Here is a 22321-nt window from a genome sequence, read left to right as displayed (position 1 = left end):
AGCCTGGTAGGCTATAGTCCATGGGGTCGCAAAGAGGCAGACACAACTAAGCGACTTCACTTTCACTTTTTTCTTCTCCAAGTCTTTGTACTTTGGACATTCTTTGTTTTCTTCTTTACCAGGTGAGATTTTACTTATCTATTAGACCTCTGCTCAAACGCCTTTCCTCTATGGTCTCCCAGATGAGGCTGGGTCTCTTTGGGCTATGGTGCAATTGCATCAGCTACTTTCTGAATAATCGCTACGCTTGTAAATTACATGTTGAGAATGTCTCCCTCATAGGAATATACAATAACAGAATGTTTCTCTCATTCATTGCTAAGCTCCCAGTGCCTAGCACATAGTAGGTGCTCCATAAACATGTGTTGAATGGAGCAGCATAAAACTAAAGACTGTTCAGAACACATAAAGAAGTGGGGAGATTCTGTATGTCTACTCCTTTGGTTTTACTGCAAAACTAATTGGCTGGTGGGTAAATTATAACATACTTTTGCTGGTAAGATGTGAGAAATACATGACTCTTTCCCTTAAGAGTGATCACAGACAGTCGATGGCTCTGGGAAGAGTCACTAATTACCTTCATCTATGGGTTTGGCACCCCACTCCAGTACTCTTGCCTGGAAAATCCCATGGACAGAGGAGCCTGGTAGGCTGCAGTCCATGGGGTCGCAAAGAGTCAGACACGACTGAGAGACTTCACTTGCCGTTTTCACTTTCATGTATTGGAGAAGGAAATGGCAACCTACTCCAGTGCTCTTGCCTGGAGAATCCCAGGGAGTGCGGAGCCTGGTGGGCTGCCGTCTATGGGGTCGCACAGAGTTGGACATGACTGAAGCGACTTAGCAGCAACAGCAGCATGGGTTTCTTAGCTTCTGTGGGGAATAACATTCTGGTGATAACTAAGCAGTAGATTTAAGATGGAGTTTTATCAGCTGTGCAAGACTCAGCTGGGCACGTTACTCAACTTATCGCATCTGTTAAATGGGATAATCATCATATCGATTACAAAGGGTGATTGTGAGGATTGGATGAGAAAATTCATGTCATTCACTTAGCACTGTGCCTGGCACACGTTATGTTCAAAGCATGTAAGCATTTACTACCATGGCTGGTGCTTCTGTCCAAGGCAGGCACCTCTACTCTGAAGTGTAGAAGCCAAGTGACTTGAATCACATGAATCTAGCATCTGATAATTTGATGAGGTTACCCTCTGAGGAAGAACCAAGACCTCTCCGTCTACACCGCCATCACCAGCCCACACTGTAAAAAGCCGTTTCTCCCTTGCTGGTGTTCCCTGAAGCCAAAGGAAAAATAGAACGCCATCAGAGGTAACACTGATAAGTCACGACCAACCTCAGCCCACGCTACAATTTGAACTGCTTCCTGATCAAACTGTTCTGTGGACAGAAGTGAATACCCTTGATCCAGTTCTGGCCTTTGACCAAGCTGGCAGTCGTGCTCTCTGGCCTGCCATCAGGGGCTCTGCACTGAAGCAGTCCAAGCTGCTGCTTCATCTGCATGAACATCAGCCCTGGCCTCAGATTCTAGCAGGAAGAGAAGCATGTCCACTGCATTTCATATCTAAGCGGCAAAACAATTAAAATGCTGACAAAAGGGAAAAAGGGTGAATGAGGGTAATTTGAGACCTAGGAGACTGGTCAGACAGTGGAGCTTGGGCCCCTCAACAGCCCTAATGTGGGCTTTATTCTCCCTAACCTGAGCAGTTTCCAAGCTATGCTGTGACCATCTCAAATGGATGTGGGTGATGGGGGAGAAATCTTAGGTAAATTTTAGGGGGCTTCAGGGAATCTGATGCAATCATTCTGTCCCCTGGCAGTGGGTGCCTCTTACATCCTCCCTTTTCCTTGGAGGCTCCGGAGTGTACAGGGAGAGAGAAGGCTGGCCAAGCTGCAGGGCTTAACCTCCTGAAGCCTCACTTTCATCATTTGCAGGAGAGCCTTGTTGCAGCAGGATTGTTCAAAGGATTCGACAAGAAAAAATATATTTAAAGCACTTAGCCCTGTGCCAGGCACTTAGCAAGTGCTTAAAGGATAGGAGCTGAAGCTCTTGTAGCTATTTTGGACTTTCGAATTCATCTACCATAGCTATCATCAGATTACACTGAGGGGAATTCAAAGCCAAGGGGTGGTCCTGTGTCCCAGGTCACACAGTTTGCTGGTGAGGGGCAGAGCTGGGGTCCCGCCCCCAGTCTCCCCACCCTATGAAGTCTTTCTTCGCTGAATCCCTTACTCTCAGGACTCATCTGGCTTAGCTGAGTTCTCCATAAATCACACTTCTCAAGCTTCCCACCTTTGTCCCCTGCAACTGAATCTACCCTCTGCATCTCCTCAATCCTTAAACCCTCCTGATGTTCTTTCAAAGTACCCTGTGGAAATGTCTTCTCTGCTTTCCTGCCACGTGGCCATGGTAGCTGTTGTTCTGTCCAGAAGCATCTCCTCTCCTTTTTACCCATGTCTGGTCCCTTTAAGTCTGGTCCCTCCATCTCCTCCTCAGAGAGACTGCCCAGGACCATCACAGCTGAAGGAACACCGCCCCCCACCTTCTCTCTGTCTCCAGTTTGTGGTCTGTACAGTAGTGGCCCCAGCCCCAATAACTTTCTCTTCTTTTTCTTTGTCTCCTATCCTCAGTGTAAGCTCCCAAAGGACAGAGAACATGCCACCCTCACTCACTGCTGGGTCTCTGGCACTGACATGATTCACAACACACAGGTTTGGGGTAAACACGCACCAGGTGAATGAATGCATAAGCCAACAGACGGATTCTAGAAACAACAATCTGGTAACACCTGGACAGGACCAAGGCAAAGAGTTTAACTTGCTGGGAGGACAACCTAGACACCTGTTTGGCCCCCTTCTTGGCCTCCTAAAAGAACAGCGCCAAGCTACCCACAAAGACAGGGAGTCTTCCAGGCAGGCAACCCACACAAAAGCACATCTTGCAGTCGGGGGAAATGGGCGGATGGTTGCTAATTGCGACTTCCAACTGGGCTGATCTTTCAAAAGTTCGAAAGGCGCCTGCCTCCCTAAATCCCGGGCTGCTACCGCTGCTGGGGCTGGAGCCGGAGGAGAGGAGCGGTGTGCCTGGGCGCCTCTCAGGCTGGCACAGAGAAGACACATCTCCTCCTCCCTCCTCCCCCCAGCTCCTCTCCAAGAGAGGAAGCAATGCAGATGGAGACGAGAAATAAATATTCCTGCCTGCTCTGTGCCACTGCAGACGTTTTCCAAAATGTCTGGCTTGGACCATGAAATCAAGCCCACCCAGGAAAGGAGGCGCTCAGCGGGAGAAAGAGAGGGAAAAGGGTGGCATATTTGTCGGTACTTGTCAGCTTTCTGGGGGGCAGAGCACACGGCTCAGACTTGGCAGCCCCCCCGAGGCGGGGACGCGGTGAGTGCACAGTAATGCTTAAGGAATTGAATCGGAAATGGGAGCGAGTGAAGGAAGCCCTGCCAGGCTGTCGGCAGCATCCCTAAGCCTTTGTCCGCGGTCGCAGGACTCCTGGCTGGTCCCCCTGTCCTTGGTGTCAAGGCGTGGTCCACAGTACCTGCTGCCTCCACGCAGCCCTCCGACCTCCACCCTGCTCTGGGATGGTTAACACCACGGTGCCGCAGGCAGTCTTCAAAGGCCCTGTGAGATTCGGGCAGGAGCCCAGGATCCACGTGTGGAGACATTCCTGCCACCTCTCTGCATAGCTCGCCTCCTCCAGTGCTGGAGCACCGGCAGGGATGAGAACACAGGCTGCAAATGATAAGTGGGTGCTTCTGGCCTTGGGGGAGCCGAGCGTGTGGGAGGAGTGTCATTAAGGAGGGGAAGTCATGGGCCCACCAACAGCCCCGCAGTGTCCCGCGGTGACAGGAGCTTCACAAGGCGGGCTGTGTGGCTGCAAATGTCTCCCAAAGGGGAGACTGAGAGGATGAGAATTCTAGCATGAACACTCTGGCAGGTGCTAGGCCTTCTTTGTTTCTACCCCGCTGTGAGAATCCCCCTGGCCCCACGTTCCTGTCACCTCCGGACCACCTTTCACTAGGTCCCCTGGTAAGCGGGGAATGCGCCCCTGGCATTAGGGTGGGATCCTTAGAGGACTGAATTCTGCTCCAGGAAGAGCAGAGGGGCTTTTATGGTTTGCACTGGTTCAAATCCAGTGCAGTGAAAACAGTTGCTCAAAATGAAGACTCAAAGAAAGTGGTTATCTTTTGTGGATGTCAGGATAGTGTTTTCCAAAAATGCTGCCTTTAGTTCTCTTTTCACCATTTCCGTGACTTCACTGAGGAATGAGAGATTATCTAATATTTCCCACTTGTGTGCCCCGAATCCTTCTTTATGAATCTTTCCCGCTCACATGCCCATCTGCCTTCTAGTGTCAGGCAATTGCCAGCTGAATCCCACTCTCTCCAGGAAGCTGTTTGGTGGTGGGGAGAAGCTGGCAGAAGACCTGAGTTCCTGTCCTCATTCTTCCCGCTGCTGTGTGACCTTAGACAGATTACTCCCTGTCTCTGGGCCTTGGTTTTTTAGTTCATCAAAGAAATGGGTTGGATAGGGTTCCTTTTGGCTGTGACACATCATGGTGGTCCTACTGAGTGAATCAAACTGCTGTTCTCTGTCATCATCCTTTTCCCATCCCAACTTTGCCAACAGATTCCAGAGACCAAGGTCATCACACTTAAAGGATTGAGAACTTAGTTCAATCCTTACACATGGGAAGGTCAGAACTGCATACCAAAATAAGCTGAGCACATAGATAAAGTACATACATACAATCTAAAAATTGCTTTAAATGTTTTCTGTCTACATTTCCCTTAATTCCCAGGAAATCTAATGTATGTATTAGGGAAAGACCAAAGCAGGATGTATTTGCAAAGAATTTGTAAACATGTATTAAGTTTGTAATGCATAATCACCTTCTTAGTTATCTTTTATTAATCAAGGCTGCCATTTACTGAAACCTACTATGTGTTATGACTATGCCAAGTCCTTCTCACATTATTATCATCATGACAGTTCATTACAGAAGAAATTACCTACTTTCCACTTGCCTACAACATCGGTAGTTGACATGAATTAACACAGAGAAACATAAATCGAAAACCAAAGGACACAATTGCATGCCTCCTACAAACCAAAAGCAAACTCAGGCTCAGAGAGGATGAGACACCTACTCTAGATCACACAGCAGGTTAATACAGGTAATGGGATTTGAACCCAGGTCTGCTGGATTCCACAGATGATGATGTGCTCCTCCTCTGGCCCGTGCTGGGCTCTGCCTTGGCATTCGATGCCTGTCTAGGAGATTCTTCATCTCCTAGAAGAGAGGTTTTGAAGGACCCATAAATAGCAGGTCCTAAACTGACTGTCTTTCTTACGGTGTTGTGAGAGGAAAACAGCTGGTCTACCAGCCAGCAAAAACCTTGCTGTGAGAAATGGCAAGAAAGCACGCAGCAGCGGTGCCCACCTCGCACAGAAGGAAGGGTGAACTGGTGGCCCATTTAAGCCACCATCTCCATGGATCACTTACCTACAGAGAATGAGTCTGGCTTCTGCCCATGACCTATTGCACTTCTGTGTCCATGCGGCGTGTTGGCACAGAATTAGAGCTTTTCCGAATGTGTACAGATTGGATCATGTGCAGCAGAAGTTGTAAGCTCCAGTGTCCCCAAGCCCAGGCCAGTACAGGAATGAGCAAAATGGCAAGGAAAGGGGCTACAGGGAACTGGTAAACACCTCTCTGAGTTCCAACAGACTGCTGCAACGCACACATGCAGACCGAAGGCTGCCGACTGCCTGCCTTATGAAGAAACCCTGGAATACTGACATCTCTGAGTTCTCTTGATTCTTAAACGTGGGCAGCTAATTCAGTAAAGAAAAGTGTACCCGATATGGTGAGGACCAAACAACATCTACTTACGAGCTCTATCTGACTTTTAGATCTCTGCTTGGTAATCTCTAAAATTAATTCTCCTCATTTGCAGGAAAAGAAGCCCAGAAATACCTGACCTAGCTAAGGTGAGCACAAACTGGCAACCCTCTCTGGATACATACATATATTAAGAGAGACATATATGTGTCTGTGTACATGCATATACATACACACATACATATTATACATTCAAAATTAAATAGAAATGATTTGGATTACTTGTTGTTATGAACTGTTCTGCTTATTTTCCTGTGTTATTATTATACATTAGTAGTTGACCGCAATGAACATATATATACAAACCTTAAACCAAAATGACATAAAAAGCACCTCACCCCTAAACCCAAACCCAAACTAGAACATAAACCAAGAAAGAAAGAAGCTCTTTACTTACGGTAAATGACAAAAAAGAAGAAAACAAAGTCCCCTCATCATATCTGGACAATTTTGCAAGGACTCCTTCCAGGATTGTAACGAACTAGCAAAATAGCAAAAAGGGAAAAGAATCATTATTTCAAACTATAATTGCTCATAATAAAGAGCAACATTTCCCAACCTCCCAGAGACCAGCAATGAGCCCTTGCTCATTTTTAAGTTCTATTATTTGGTTCCTGTCTTTGGGGAAAGGAAGAGACTGCCTTTACATAGAAATATTTGACTTATTCGGCTTTCTCTTCATTATTATGTGATTGCAAATATAGAGTGTTACAGAAGTGCAAAGTGACAAAATATTATTGAGTTGCATATAGCATGCGATAATATTAAATGCACTTTTCAAAATCCAAAACTGCGCAAAGCAGTTTTTACGTTACATATTAGCACTACATTTAATCCAATCTATTTTTATTTGTATTTTATCAGTAATTTTGGGGAAACAGAAGTTTAGCACTGGCAAATATAAATGTCTTCCCATTCAGCATTACTTAGTTAAAATTCTATAATTCATGAGGGTGACTGAAATAGCTTTATCTGACTTTTATGTTTTATTATGACTCTCACTGCATGTGAAACGAGGGGAAAGGGGGTTTTCATGATGGCAGAATTCCTTATTACCATTTAACTTTCTGTTTTTAAAAAGCTAACTTTGTCAGGGCTGAAAAACAAAACAAATATTTCCTGCATAACCTCCTGCAACATTGGGGGACACATTTTTATTAGGGTAACATATGCCACTTCATCAGTTCCTCTTCGCCGGGCTCACAATCATCAGAAAAATCCTTCAGAGCTGCAGCTGGGTGACATACTATCTTGTTTCCTGAGAAACACAAGCACCCAGCGCAACTTTTTAACGTGTTACATTTTAATGGAAATGCAGACATAACAAAGCAATATTCACAATGAAACATTTCACCTGAAGCTGAAGGTTACCTTTGCAACCAAGAGTGTTATCATTTCTTTAACAGTTTCTTCAATTAGTTCGTCTATTTTTGAATGGTATTGATGCTAAAGAACACAGAAAGACAAACATTAGCATGTTTGGGAGGTGCTGGCACTGCATCCATCAGTAATTTTTAGACAATGCAATTTATAAATAAAATGTGGCCAGCAGACCTATTTTATTTCCATAGTCCCAGAAGCAGCTGTAAGATTCTGACTCCATGTCTTTGATGAAGAAAGATCAGAAGCTCTTAAAAAAAAAAAAATGACCAGACGCGTTGTTCCTTACCCAAAGCTTTTGCTGGCTTTGATATGTGTAGACACACACATTTACAAATAGGATGCAGGGGTGGCTTAACAAATGGTCTGGCAGTGTGTTGATCTGGGTCTTATAAAGCAAGACACCGCATTGATTTAATATAGAGGATGAAAATTATCTTTAGGAAACTGCTGGGTGATGTGACTTTGGGAATCACAAACTCCAAAGGGAATGTGACCAAGACTGACTGATTTTGCACAAACTGTTCTCAAGTTATCAGATCCTTTGTGTTACCGCCTGAGAGCCACCCAGTTATATCTCCAGGGATTGACTCAGTCTAAAGGCAAAGTATCTCTCTAGGAACTCTTGTGGCAGTTACTCAGTTTCTTCATTTGTGGAGAAGTAGACCCAGGTTTATAGGTTCTCCTGAGATGACTGCTAAGCTTTTCAATTTCTCATACTACCACTGTCAATTAAAACTTAAACAGTAACGCAAAAACAAATCCCCACACAAACAAAAATCTGCTGTAAATGCCAGGGAAAAAGGAAAAGCGATTTCAACAGAAGATACTGCATGCCAGCTCCTTGACATTTATTAGATCATTTAGTATCCATTTGAATTATTCCATATTTCCTTAATAAAAAATAACAATGCAAAACATTGCTATTTGGAAAGGAAAATGCACTTACCCACTCTTTAGCAAACTTTCAGAAGGATGATTAATTAGGAACAGAAAAGAAACAGTGCAAATAAAAATTAGGACAAAAGGACACATGAGAAAAATAAAAATTAAACAAAGCATCCAAAAAGTTATGAAAACATACATAAATAATAAGCCATAGTAATGTGGTTTGATATTCTGATAACTGGCAATTAGGAGCAAAGGGATGTGAATTAGGTAAATTCACTTAAAGTCATAGGTGAATTCTGATTGTAATTGGAAGACTGAGATAAAGTCCCAGTGCAAAGCTGGTAAGTCATGATGTCTAAGAAAATATGGCTCAGTTTCCTCATCTGCAAAACAAACAGGTAATAGTACTACCGCCCAGGACCAATGATAAGGGAGGGAAACTAGTAGGGGATGAGGCGAACTCTGTATGAAGACATTTAGCATTGTTAATATGATGATAAAACCAGGGCTAAGTCCTTTCCTGCCAGTACTGCTCTCAAGCTCAAAAATCTACTTTGAAGATCATACTGAGGGTCTAGATGTGAAACCATTTTGTCAACTATAATAGCAATTCAAATATTTGTTCAAGGTCATAAAAGAGAAGATAAAGCAAGGGAGCGATCACCATCAGTCATCTCATTTTAGTTTTTTTTTTTTTTATTCAAGGATAATTGCTTTATCATTTTAGTTTTTCATTTTAGTTGATTAGAGGAAAATAAGAACATGAATGGTCCATGTTGGCTCTACTGGTAGCTTCATGAAAGTGGCATAAACTGGTAAGTGGCATAAACTTCCAGGTAAATGGAAAAACTATCTGCAGGATTCTGTGTTAGAAACACAAAGAAAGATGTCAGAGCAAAAGAATTTCAGGAGTATTGACGAAGCTCCAAATTCATTTTTAGGTCTTGAGATAAGATCCAGAATCACATGCTTACTTTCCCTCCCTATGTGACTGCCTCCCTCTGCTAGATTTTCTTTAGAATTACTATAAATGATTCACCTTTATTAAATTAATTATGAGGTTTAACTCAGGAAAGCTAGCTGCAGGCAAAATAACATAATGTGAAATATTAAATGAGGGGCTTCTAACCAAGCAAAGAACATCACTGAGAACAGAACTCTCTCTTTAAACACTTGGCTGAAATGGCAAACAAAGCCAACGGCAATCACTCTCCACACTCTAAGAAAGATTCAGGCTTGGGCTTTCCTGGTGCTCCAGTGGCTAAGAATCTGCCTGCCAATGCAGGGGACCAGGGTTCGATCCCTGGTCCAGAAGGATCCCAAATGTCTGTGGAGCCTGCGAGCTGCAACTGCTCAGCCTGCACACCTAGAGCCTGTGGTGCGTAACAAGAGAAGCCACTGCAAAGAGACGCCTGCTCATCGCAACTAGAGAGACGGCAGTCCCGCCTGCTGCAACTAGAGAAGTCCCTGCATGGCAACGAAGACCCAGGGCAGTCAAATATAAAAAAATACATCTTTTTTTTTTTTTTTAAGGAAGATTCAGGCTCTTGATTGGAAGAATAAGAATGTTATTTTGGCTTCAGAAGTGAGAGAACCTCAAACCTTTTCATTCTCTAAGGAATCCAAGCTAAAGTTTATGGAGACATGGGAGCCTCTTCCTACCTTCAATATTTCCATGTGGAACACAGTCCTGAGCATTCTCCAGGGAGAATCACTGTCTCTCCCTTTCTCTCTTGGTGAATATTGGGATCTCCATCTTTTTTTTTTTCCTACTTATGAAAAAAAGCATCTGCCATGATTATTCTGCTTCTGACTTCCAGAGGAAAAACTTGAGCATGTTCATTTCTGCCGGTCTATTTCCTCCTCTCCTCAGTGGGGCTAGAATTAAGCCTCTTGTGAAAGTAGAAATCATATTCATCAAACAAAGTCATGAAACAATGCTCAGAAACATGATTTAGAAACCCAGAACTGCTATCTGGCAGAATCACTACTACAGTGACTAACTGATTCCTACAATGTTTACATGTGGGTATACATTCTCTCTGCTGTGCTGTGCTCAGTTGGTCGTGTCTGGCTCTTTCTGTCCTTATGGACTGTAGCCCTTCAGGCTCCTGTGTCCATGGGATTCTCCAGGCAAGAATACTGGAGTGGACTGCCATTTCCTCCTCCAGGGGATCTTCCTGACCCAGGGATCAAACCTGCGTCTCCTGTACTGACAGGTGGATTCTTTACTGCTGAACCACCAGGGAAGCTCTTGTATGTAAACTATAATCTGAATTAAATAAAACCTACTTTGGGAAAGGTTGTACAGCAGGGTAGTATCTACTCTGTTAATTACATAACAAAGGGTTACGTATAAAAGCAGCCCCCATGGCTAGTCAAGTAATTACAAAAACACATGAATTCCTTTCACCAGATTCTTCTGAGACTTATTTGATTGACTTGCTTTTCTGGAGAAATAGTGACCAAGGAATCTGCCTTCACTGTTCTCTCAGGAGACACATTGCTCCCTGCAGATGAGAAGCTCCATGAAGGCATATAAATACTCTTGGGGCATCTTTTAATTACCATCCTATCTAGATAGTATTTCCTTGGTGGCTCAGATGGTAAAGAATCTGCCTGCAATGCAGGAGACCTGGGTTCAATCTCTGGGTGGGGAAGGTCCCCTGGAGAAGAGAATGGCTACTGATTCCAGTATTCTTGCCTGGAGAATCCCATGGACAGAGGAGCCTGGAGGGCAAAAGTCCATGGCGTTGCAAAGAGTTGGATACGACTGAGTGACCAACACTAGGTAATACTAGATTATCTTGTCACAAAATTTCTTGCAGTCAAAGGAACTATCCAATTCTGCCTATAACCTCAGTCAGTTCAGTTCAGTCGCTCAGTCATGTCCAACTCTTTGTGACCCCATGCACTGCAGCACGCCAGGCTTCTCTGTTCATCACCAACTCCTGGAGCCTACTCAAACTCATGTCCATCGAGTCAGTGATGCCATCCAACCATCTCATCCTCTGTCATCCCCTTCTCCTCCTGCCTTCAATCTTTCCCAGCATGAGGGTCTTTTCAAATGAGTCAGTTCTTCGCATCAGGTGGCCAAAGTATTGGAGTTTCAGCTCTTGCATCAGTCCTTCCAATGAATATTCAGGACTGATTTCCTTTAGAATGGACTGGCTGGATCTCCTTGCAGTCCAAGGGACTCTCAAGAGTCTTTTCCAACACCACAGTTCAAAAGCATCAATTCTTTAGCCCTCAGTTTTCTTTATAGTCCAACTCTCACATCCATACATGATCACTGGAAAAATCATAGCCTTGACTAGATGGACCTTTGTTGGCGAAGTAACATCTCTGCTTTTTAATATGCTGTCTAGGTTGGTCATAGCTTTTCTTCCAAGCAGCAAGCGTCTTTTAATTTCATGGCTGCAGTCACCATCTGCAGTGATTCTGGAGCCCCCCAAAATAAAGTCTCTCAATATTTCCATTGTTTCCCCATCTATTTGCCATGAAGTGGTGGGACTGGATGCCGTGATCTTAGTTTTCTGAATGCTGAGTTTTAAGCCAACTTTTTCACTCACCTCTTTCACTTTTATCAAGAGGCTCTTTAGTTCTTCTTTGCTTTCTGCCATAAGGGTGGTGTCATCTGCATATCTGAGGTTATTGATATTTTTCTCGGCAATCTTGATTCCAGTCTGTAGCCTAATATGGTACAAAAGGGGATCCTGCCTACTTTGGCATTTTTCAGTCCTCTCTGTTGGTTTTCTTAGGTTGGTTTGACCCTAAGGGCTTCCCTGGTGGCTCAGCTGGTAAAGAACCTGCCTGCAATGTGAGAGACCTGGGTTAGATCCCTGGGTTGGGAAGATCCCCTGGAGAAGGGAACGACTACCCACTCCAGTATTGTGGCCTGAAGAATTCTATAGACTGTATAGACAGACCATGGGGTCGCAAAGAGTCAGAGACAACTGAGCCACTTTCACAATAATCATAACAATATTTCTAAGTTATATTCTAGGGCACTAGGTTGTGCTGACAGCAAGGGAACCACTGATCTTCAATGGCATGGGAAGTTTGGAGAGTTTACTTTTGCTTCTGATGAGCTAAGTTGCAACGAATTCACAATCACTTTGTGAAAATTATTCCACTTGACTTCCTGTGCTGCACATTTTGCCTTGTCATGGAACAGATTGTGTGTATGTTGTCTTTCTGTTAAGACCATCTGACCTTGGAAATGAGACGAAAACACACTAGACCAAGTGAGAAACTATTTAATACACAATTTCCTCTCTATTGGGGCTTCACAAATTTTAATGAAAAAATAAATATTTAAGATGGAAAAGTATGGTTAACAAATGTTTCAACAGCTGCTTTTAAATGAGACTTTATCCCAGTGATGAAATTCAGGAAGTGATCTTAAAATTGGAAAACACTGTATCACCTGGTTGGTATCTAGTCCAAAATACCTTAAGGGAGTTGGAATCTAGGTAGAAACAGGTATAAGTAACTAGATATATAATATGAGTTTACTATCAAAATATTCACAAAATGAAAAGAGAGTGAAAGTGAAGTCTCTCAGTTGTGTCTAACTCTTTGCGAGCCCATTGACTGTAGCCTGCCAGGTTACTCCATCCATGGGATTTTCCATACCAGAGTATTGGAGTGGGTTGCCATTCCCTTCTCCAGGGGATCTTCCTGACTCAGGGATCGAACCCAGGTCTCCTTCACTGCAGGCAGATTCTTTAGTGTCTGAGCCACCAGGGAAGCCCCACAAAATGAAAGCTACATAAAAACATTGGACTTCTTTCCACCCAGTATTGTGATGTCTGCAGCCATCCTTGGCCAATCTCACTTTAACAATTGTTTTACTTTGGAGATGAATATCATCATTCTACAAAGTGAGAAAAATTGAGAGCTCATTTGCATGAGACTTCCCAAGAAAGTTCTGGCCAAGGTCACAGCTACAGAGCAAGATGCGTGAAGGAAGTACATATTTACAATGACGTCTGGTTTCATTCTCACCATTCTCAGTCATTTGGCATTCTAAGGTCAGAAGAGGCCTCATTCCTCACAAGCTAGTCACTTAGGTGTCTATGATACAGTTATATCAGGGAGAAATGGCACAGAAGGTCACTCTAGCGTGGCCTGGGAAAGTGACAGGCCGAGGGTAAGAATCACAGACCAGAATACAGTATTGGATGGGCTCTTAATAAAGATCATTTAGTTCAGTTGTCTGTGCAGTAGTTCTGGGAAATTGTGAAACATTTATAAGTGTCAGTTATTGCTTTCATTAAAAAAAAAAGAAAATAAAGCATGTTGACTCATTTAGGGGTAAATACATGAAGTTTGTTCTACTACATAAAATAGAATAATGTCCAGAAAGAAGCAGTCACTGCTGCTCAGCCTTGAAAATGTTACTATTTGGCAATATCCAAGACCAACTTTCTAATCTGACGTACAGAAATTAGGAAGCTTTATCCCTGATTTTGACAAGCTACATACCTCTCAAATGTTGTGTGTTGCATACTCTCTCTCTCATCTGACCAATGACAGCAAGATTATGAGAGTAAGTGACTTGCTCAATGTCATGTAGTTTGGTAGCTAACGTGTAGAATTCGTATGATTTAGTTATTAAAACCATTGGAAAATTTATTCAAGAAAACCAAGGCTTCGAGATTAAGCCAATGTCATACTACTCTAGCACAGAACAGATTAGTGGTAAAAATAAGAGATGGTCAACTGTGACAAAACAAACTGGTTATTTCTCATCCTATATCTCCAACCAGGGTCTACAGGTTGGCCTGACAAGGCCCTGAAATTGTACAGTGAAATTTATCAAAGTATGTTTTTTTTTTTCTTCTAGGAAACGGCTTCATCCACTTCATCAGATTCTCAGTAGGCTGCCTGACAACACCTCCCTCCACTCCTTCACCCTACTCCCACTACCTTCTCAACTCCAGTTCAAAAAGAAAAGATCAGAGTGACTAGTTCTGTTCAAAAAGATGGTTCAACCATCTGACCAGGTAGGCAGTAGTTCTATGATCAAGGCCATAGCTGAGTCAAACTGAAGAGGGGCTGTAAAAGCTGCCAAGGGTAAAGGAAGGCCAGTCCTAGTGACACCACCCTTTCCTGTCCTGAATGGTGCCATCCTTGTGAAACTCAGCTAAAATGGACATGCCAAGCAGCTATCAGGAGAAACAGATAAAATGGATTAAAACATTTTTCTGTTTTAAACAATGTTACCAAGAAAGTGAAAAAATAAAAACCAACCCATAGAAGGTAAGAAAATAGCTGTAAATCATATATATGATAATGGTCTCATATCCAAAGGATATAAAGAACTCTCATAATCAAACAACAGATAACAACCCAACTGTGAAAAGGAGCAAGAGATTTGAGCGAATAGACATTTCTTTAAAGAAGACATACAAGTGGTCGATATGCTCATGAAAAGATGGCCAACATCACCACAAATCAAAACTATAATGAGACTCTGTGTCGTCCACACTAGGACGGTGATACCAAAAAGATGGTTAAGAAGAAGTAGTATTGGCTAAGTTATGGAGAAACAGGATTTCTCGTACATTGCTGACAGGAGTATAAAATGGTGCAGCTACCTTGCACAACAGTTTGATTGTGCCTCACAAGGTACACACAGAGTTACCGTATGACCCAGCAATTTCACTCTTAGGCATATAGCCAAGAGAAGTGAAACAGAGGTCCACGTGAAAATGTGGACAGGAATGTTCGCAGAAGCATTACTCGTAGTAGCTAAAAAATAGAAGCAACTCAAATGTCTATCAACTGACTAAGCGATCAACGAAGTGTGGTATATTCATGTAATAGAATATTATTCAGCTATAAAAGGAAATATGAATACATGTAATAACAATGGGTGAATCTTGAAGACACTTTGCCATGCGAAAGAAATCAGACTATCAAGGGTTACACATGAGATGCCAGTGACATGAAAAGCTCAGAATAGGCAAATCCTTGGAGACTGTAAGTAGAGGGGTGGTTATCTAGGGTTGGAGAGGGAGAGTTGGGGAATAGGAATTCCTATGGGTCTGGGTTTCTTTTCAGGGGGATGAAAATGTCCTACACCTGACTGTGGCGATGGCTGCACAATTTTGTGAATATACTAAAAATGACTGAACTGTACTCTCTTAAAAGGCTGAATTTATGGTATGTGAATTTTATCTCATAATATAAAAAAGCTCAAAGGGAGAAACATTTAGAAGGGATGGTACTTTGGAGTTTGAATTCAAAGGTATTTTAATGAACTTTAGATATCACTAAGAACAGGTGTTTAAAGTAGACTCTGTGAAGCCTATAAGATTGTTCAGAGTCCCCCAGAGAAGTGTGGGTGGGTAGGTGGCTGGTGGGCAGTGAAGAAGTGCAGAGGGGGAGTGGAATATGGTAGCTTGGACTCTGGGCCCCCTATTTCTTGAATTCCTGCCCTCTCCACTTCATCCAGAACAATTTTATTCATTCCTTATGCTGGCCTTCTTGGTGAGGTCTGAAGAATTGACAGCTAAAAGCAGCCTTAATGAAACTATCCTTTTACAGATGAGGAGACTGAGGTTTGAAGAAGCTGAGTGACTTGATCAGCTCCAGTTTGCAGCACCGCCCGGGCAAAAGAACCAGGGTATGGATGCCCATCTAACCTAAGCCTTCCTCAGGAGGCTGGCTTGTTGCACCTCAGCTCTTCTCCATAACTCTTTTTGGATACTGAGCCTCCAGACCAGTGGTATTCACAATAGGGTCTCCAGACCAGCCAGCAGCATCAGCATCACTAGGAAATTTGTCAAAAATACAAATTCTTGGACTACACCCGAGACCTATCGGAAACTCGTGTGGGGTGAGACCCAACAATCTGGGTTTTAAAAAGCTCTCTGGATGAGTCTGCTAGGCACTGAAACTGGAGAACTACTGCTCCAGATAGTTCTCATGCAGTGAATAGAGCCAGCAAAGAGAACCACTGGCACCTTGCATTTGAGGGTAGTGCTTAGAACACAGCACCCCGGGGCAAGGTACCCTACAAGAAAGTCGATCAGGAGCAGCAGCTAACAGGGATGGCTGAGGAAGCTGACTTGGAGGGGAAAGAAGGTTAGGGACAGTCTTGCCAGGAAGAGAATACCACCAACCCACATTTAAAAATGGAAGGTGCTGAAAGAGAAAATAAATAACGAATAAGGAGCAAATATAATTTAGTAAAAATTCTGAGCATATAAGGCTGGTATCGAAAGATCTGATTTAGGAGCAATTTATGCCAATTGGCAACAACATGAGAGTTGCCAGAAATGTTTCTGAATTAATTCTAAATTGGTATATGAATATCTAGCTGGCTTAAGGCCATCGGAGAAAAATGATCATGATAGTCTTTAATCAAGCCCAAGTTGCTGTTTCTTTCTCCTTTACATTTTAAATACCACTTTGGGATTGGAAACTTAGCAAAGGACTAAACTTTTGGTCAGGGAAGATTCACAATCCACTCAGTCTAAGGAAAATGAAAAGCCTGTGATTTCTTGGAAGTTCAAAGCCTGCTGGCTGGGGACTGGGTGGCAGGGTGATCTAATGCTATATATCCTGGAGGCTGTGTGATGCTAAGAAGAGCTCTCTCCTGCTGCCCAGATGCTCAGGTAATGAAATGCACTTCCCATGTGAAAATGACTTGCATTCTGTCAAACACACCTGCTGGAGTTGCCAGCCCAACAAATAAGGTCATCAAACTTGATCTGACTTAAAGGAACTTTATGGCCACCCCAAGCCCAGCCAAGAATCACTTCCAAGTGACTGGCATAGTCATCAGCACATGCCTTAGAAATTTACTTAACGATCAGACAGCAAACATTCATCTGTGGCTTAATCCACGTTAGAGTGCATTTCTGAAACTAGCAGGCTAGAGTAGATGGAAGGAATTTGTGAAGTTTTCTTCTACATGATCAATGGAGGGGGGGATGAAATCTGTATCTTTTTTTTTTTTTTTTTTTACCTCTTGGCCCATTTCCATGCTGCAAAGTTTTGTTGATTGAGCTTTGGCATCAACCATAACATTAAACATGGTGCATATTGACTGTGGGACTCGGAAATCTGTTGATCGACTGGTTTTTTGCAGCTTAACTTCAAATGCAATCCTGGTTCTATTAAAACAAAGTAGGAAAAGACCAATTCAGCATTCAGATGGCAGCAGGTGGAGGAGACATTTTCTGAGAGGTCAGTGAAAAAGAAAATTGAAGGCTGTAATCAGTTTCAATCGACAATGACTTCACATGTGTTCTTTTAAAAATGACTTTCCCAGCTAAGGAAGCCTATTCACAGAGACAGCCACGTAAACCCTTCCTTTCTCCACAGCACATGGAACACCTGTAGCTCAGCGTATTTCTGTCTATAGTTTACATGCTATGGAGAACCCTAATTGCAGAAGAATGAATGAATGAACAAAAACTCAATTACAGCATTATAGCATATATAAGTTCGCTCACATCTGCACCTGACTACATTGAAATACTTCATTAAAAAACAACAACCCTCACCCCCTAAAGCAGTTTCTAATGTTAACAAATCTCATGGTGGCAAATATCTTAAATGATATTATTTTTTCCCCCTTTCTGGTTGTGAAAGAGAGACACATAAAAAAAAATTCAACAAGTTTATTATATTGCTTTAAAGACTAAAAATATAGGATGGTTACCTTTGGGGAGGAGACTGAAATTAGGAGGAGTGGTCTGGAGAGTGCTTCTACTATGTTTTTTTTTTTTTTTTTTGGCTGTTGCTGGGTTTTTGCAATGTTAAAGTATTGCTTTGCAATAAGATTATATTATTTTGACAAGTAAAAGCATCATAATATACTTACCATTTCAAGTAGTATACAACGGTGGAAACTTAAAGTGACTTAATTTTGACATAGGTCAAATTATGATCCCATCAATGTGCTAACTGCTCACAGGAAAAACCTAGTCTGACATGAGCAGGTGGTAATACAGGGCTGAGATGTAATCCTTGATATCAGCATTGTAAAGGGGACCAGTTAAGATTTTAAGAGGTTTCAGAGAAGTGGGTCAATGTCATGACATGTCTTTAAAAGAAAGCACCTGGTTAGTAAGTGGCTTTAATAAAGCTCCTTCCGTCTGGTGCATCTTTTGAGCATTGTTCACGGTCAGGTTCTGGAGATCACGCAGCCACCAGGAGAGCACTACTTTAAGAGGTATTTGTAGCAGTTTTCTAACAGTGCATAGGGAGGACCACACAGCTAGTTAGCTCAGGAAAGGATGCCAGCTTGCTAACACACCCTGGGTGCATGCAGGGAAGCCAAGTATAATTTCTAAGGTTGGAAGCCCAGTTCTTAAGAAAAAAAAAAAAAAACTAAAAGAAAAAAAAAACCCTTAAAACACTCCTATATATTATATGATCATGTTAAAGATAAATGTATCTTGGCTCCCAAAGACTCAGTGCACTGAAGAAGCTTTCTAATCATGATGATCATTTTAAGCTGCGTTGAAAATACATTGCTTTCTGGTTTTGTGAAAAGGTGGCCTGATGCGGACTGACTTGGACAGGTCCCTGTGCTGATCTTCTGAGGTTTGTGTGCCAGTTCTGGCCCCAATTTGAGAAATGGAAATGCTAAATCACTCCCTTACAATGAAGTAATCGTCTTCTGTTTTCACAGGAGAGCTGTTCATAGACCTTGGAGTGTGTGGCTGTGAAAAAAGGAAGCTGAATGCAAAATTAATATGACTGAGAGGGCTCCATGGGATGGAAAAGCCAAGGTCAGTTACTACACTGCCTCTCAGAGGGTGGTTAGGGTGCCTTATTTTGTGTGGATCTCACATAAAGGAGACCAGAGGCTCCGTCAAATATACATTTGATACATATGATTACGACTGCTGAGAAACTTTGAAATGAGTGCCTGATTGTCTTTCAGGCACTGTGCATTTACACCTATGTAGTAATGTTCTTGTCCCCCTAGAACAAGACCCTTTTATTCTTTCCCAAAGAGGAAAGCTAAAGTTCTAGGCTCTACTCATGTATATTCTATGTCTTACAACATCCAAGGACTTCTTCACTTTTTAACTTCCGCATCTGGGGGTCTGGGGATGGTATTTGCTGCTATGCTTGCTCTGATCTGCTTTTGTTGGGGCCTCAATTGAAAGGGACATTGGGAAATTTATGTGTCCAGTTCAGGTGTACATGTGAAGCTGACCAACTTCTGTTCACAAAAGGTTACCTAACAGCTGCTATGTGTCAGACATGAGGAGGGGACCTGAGGAAGTTTAGGAGCTCAGAACGAACAAGATACACTTCCTGCTTTTCAGTAGCCCACAGTCTTGGTGGTGGATGAACCATAAAGACGTGTGATAAGGGGAATTCCATGGCAGTCCAGTGGTTAGGACTCTGAACTTTCACAGCAGAGGGCGTGGCAGGTTCAATCCCTGGTTGGGGAACTAAGATCCCGCTAGCCAAGCCACATGGTGAGGGAGGAAATAGAGTCACTATCTACCTTTTACATCCCTGTGTCTTCCCTTTTCCTTACAGCATCTCCCTATTTCTTACTCCATGCTCATTAGTCTGGCTTCTCAGAAAAGGGCAAACAAGTCTTTGTGTACAATTGTGTGCACAGACCAGAAGCTAGTAAGGCTTCATTCTAGTGCATTGTAGCCAATGTGTAGCTAGAATTGTGCATCCAGCTGTAGATCAAGGGAGAACTTTTCAGCACAGGGAGACTGCCCTGCAAGGAGTTTTTGGTGAGATGGTATGGCTTTAGGGAAAGATTTGCTTTTCCTAAAAATGACCATGTAGGAAATGGTGGAATTCAAAACCCTAAGGAAAGATTTTGACCACTGGTTTGAGAAATAGGCTTGTCTTTGGTTCTATGATTGGGAAGAAAAGAGTAAAACACAAAACCTGAGTCCCTAGGACTTTAAGTTCTTAGAAGTGCCATCAGACAGACCCCTGCCCAGAGTCCTCGGTGCACACAGCCCCTTTCCCATTTCCTGCTGTGATGCTCCCCAACCTGGGACTGTGCTGTTCTTTTGCCTTTTCGGCTTCCAGTTTTGATGCTATTCCTTCTCTTCTCTTCTTGCAAGATACAAGATACCAGATTCAGATCACTCTCAGCCAAACCCAACCCCCATCACACACAACTGATCCATCAACTCAACTACACAACATCTGGAGATCCAGAGGAGTCTGTGGTGTCTGGGAGACTAGGGGTTTCTGTGAGCGAGGAAAGATAAAGAAACAGTTATGAACTGGAAAAGGAACTTGGATGTGTGTCTGGAGATAGACAGGGTGATGATAATGATGTCAAACCAGACAAATCTCCTCTCTATCTCTGATATTCAGATATAGACACTCCATGAGGGAAGGGATGAGATCTCCCATCCTTGTTGGCGTGCCAAGAACTCAGCACCGTGCCTGGCAGACAGGACAAGCCCAAACAGTTTTTGTTCCCTGTCCTCATTTTCTTCTTATTTCTTGGGAAAGTCTACCTAGAAAGGATAAATGCAGCATCCCCACCTCAATCCCACAAGCCATGGTGACAAAATGGGCAATGTGTAGGAAACCAAAATGCACAATTAATGTCTCATGCCCCTTTGTTGCTATCTAGTTAGATTTGGGGCAAGATAACTCATGGTCAGCATGTGGTATGTACTCACAAAATGAACGGTGCTATGGAGGTCTTGTCCACATCACTGCAGAGTCAAGAGATGCCTGCTCCCTGTGCTTAGAACAGTGGATTAGTAGGTTCTCCTTTTTCTTTCCAGCCAGCTATCCACCTACACATACACTCATACATTTAACAAATACATATTAACTAAACATTTTGTGCCAGACACTTATGGGTATTAAGGATACAGAGACAAGAAGGACCCTTTCCTCACAGAGCTGAATGAAAACACGGGCAGCCTTATTTTGTGCCCTCTTTTGTGGGGTTTGGCAAGATGTGGGAAGGTGAACAGAAGCTGCAATGTGGTCACCACTCCAGCTGACTATGACAAGCAGTCACCTTCTCCCAGCCACTCCGAATGACGGCTGACTCAGCAGCCACCCAGCCCTTTCTGAGTCAGTGCACAGCGGGGAAGGTGTGCAGAACCTGTCCAGCCACCTGCGCTCACCTTTTGACACAAGATTCGATCATGTCACTTGCCATCAGCTTCAGCCGTTGTTCCAGGTGCTTTCCAAACTCTTCTTCGGGCCAGTGCAAATCCCGAATGAAGGTCTGCAGGGCATCGAGTTTCCAGAACAGATCTTCTGAAGTGCCTGATCCATTACTGGCAGGATAAAAATGAGAAAACAAGAGTCACCCACTGGCCGAGGGTTCTGCAAAAGCTGACACAAGAACAAGGGGGGACTAGAAGGCTTAAGGCAAACAGTGGCTTCCACATACAAAACGACGAGTGTTGGCGTGGAGGTGGGGGCAATCTCCACTGGCAGATTAGAGTTTTACCATACATGACTTAGCAGGCTTGCTTCGGCCAATTATTCCAGACCAGTGAGAAGTCTGAGGACGTGCTGCCCCATCACTCGAACAATGTATGGTAAAAATCAGCCTTCTTTTAATAACCACATTAACACATGTGATGATTCAGATGAAGGCCACGAACCAGGGGGAGAAGTAGGTCTCAATGGATAATAACTACATGGCAACATGCAGTTATTCAAATTCAGGGTTTCATGCATTTCCCCAGCTCCCCTCCAGAGCGGAGGCCTCTTGGAGACTGCACAAGACTTTCAGTTGTAAAAGGACAGTGCTAACAAAGTGGTGAGCGAGGACCCACTTTCTCCCTTGAAGAGCTGGAAAGAAATTAGGGTGACTCAAACCAAGCCGAGTACACCTGGATGCCTTGAATCCGAGATTCTTGCTCAGTTTGGTTATTATTCCAATTTTCATAGACCGGCCCATTGCATGAGCCCCAGGACAGGGTGGGTTGTGGGGGGAGGTGAGTGGACAAGGAATATTTGCAAAGCTTTAGGGCACAAAACCCGAGCTCCTGTACTGTTGCACCATCTTACCCAGTCCTTGGTACAGATGGAGAAACTGGTCTCGATTCCTTTCTGTACGATGACGTTTAAGAAACATTTACCTGGGCCAGCGACGGAAAGCCTGCATTCGGGAACTGCTCCACCTCC

General features: G+C 43.3%; 1 protein-coding gene across 23 annotated transcripts in view; it reads right to left on the bottom strand.

Moving 5' to 3' along the window:
* The window catches only part of CADPS (calcium dependent secretion activator), a 463291-nt gene that overhangs the window by 61120 nt on the left and 379850 nt on the right, over window positions 1–22321 (bottom strand). For 14 of the 23 annotated variants that reach the window (XM_044934052.2, XM_044934054.2, XM_044934059.2 and 11 more), the window contains 4 exons: window positions 21307–21462; window positions 17184–17331; window positions 7301–7375; window positions 6327–6410 (listed from right to left, as the gene is read on the bottom strand). In XM_044934052.2, coding sequence (XP_044789987.2) covers window positions 6327–6410; window positions 7301–7375; window positions 17184–17331; window positions 21307–21462 — 463 coding nt within the window. Of the gene's footprint in view, window positions 1–6322; window positions 6411–7300; window positions 7376–8258; window positions 8274–17183; window positions 17332–21306; window positions 21463–22321 lie in introns of those variants that run through there. The other 9 variants (XM_044934055.2, XM_044934056.2, XM_044934057.2 and 6 more) reach the window with 2 other exon arrangements.

Source organism: Bubalus bubalis, chromosome 21 (assembly GCF_019923935.1).
Source record: "Bubalus bubalis isolate 160015118507 breed Murrah chromosome 21, NDDB_SH_1, whole genome shotgun sequence".
Lineage (NCBI taxonomy): Eukaryota > Metazoa > Chordata > Mammalia > Artiodactyla > Bovidae > Bubalus > Bubalus bubalis.
This window is presented reverse-complemented; position numbering and strand designations above follow the sequence as displayed.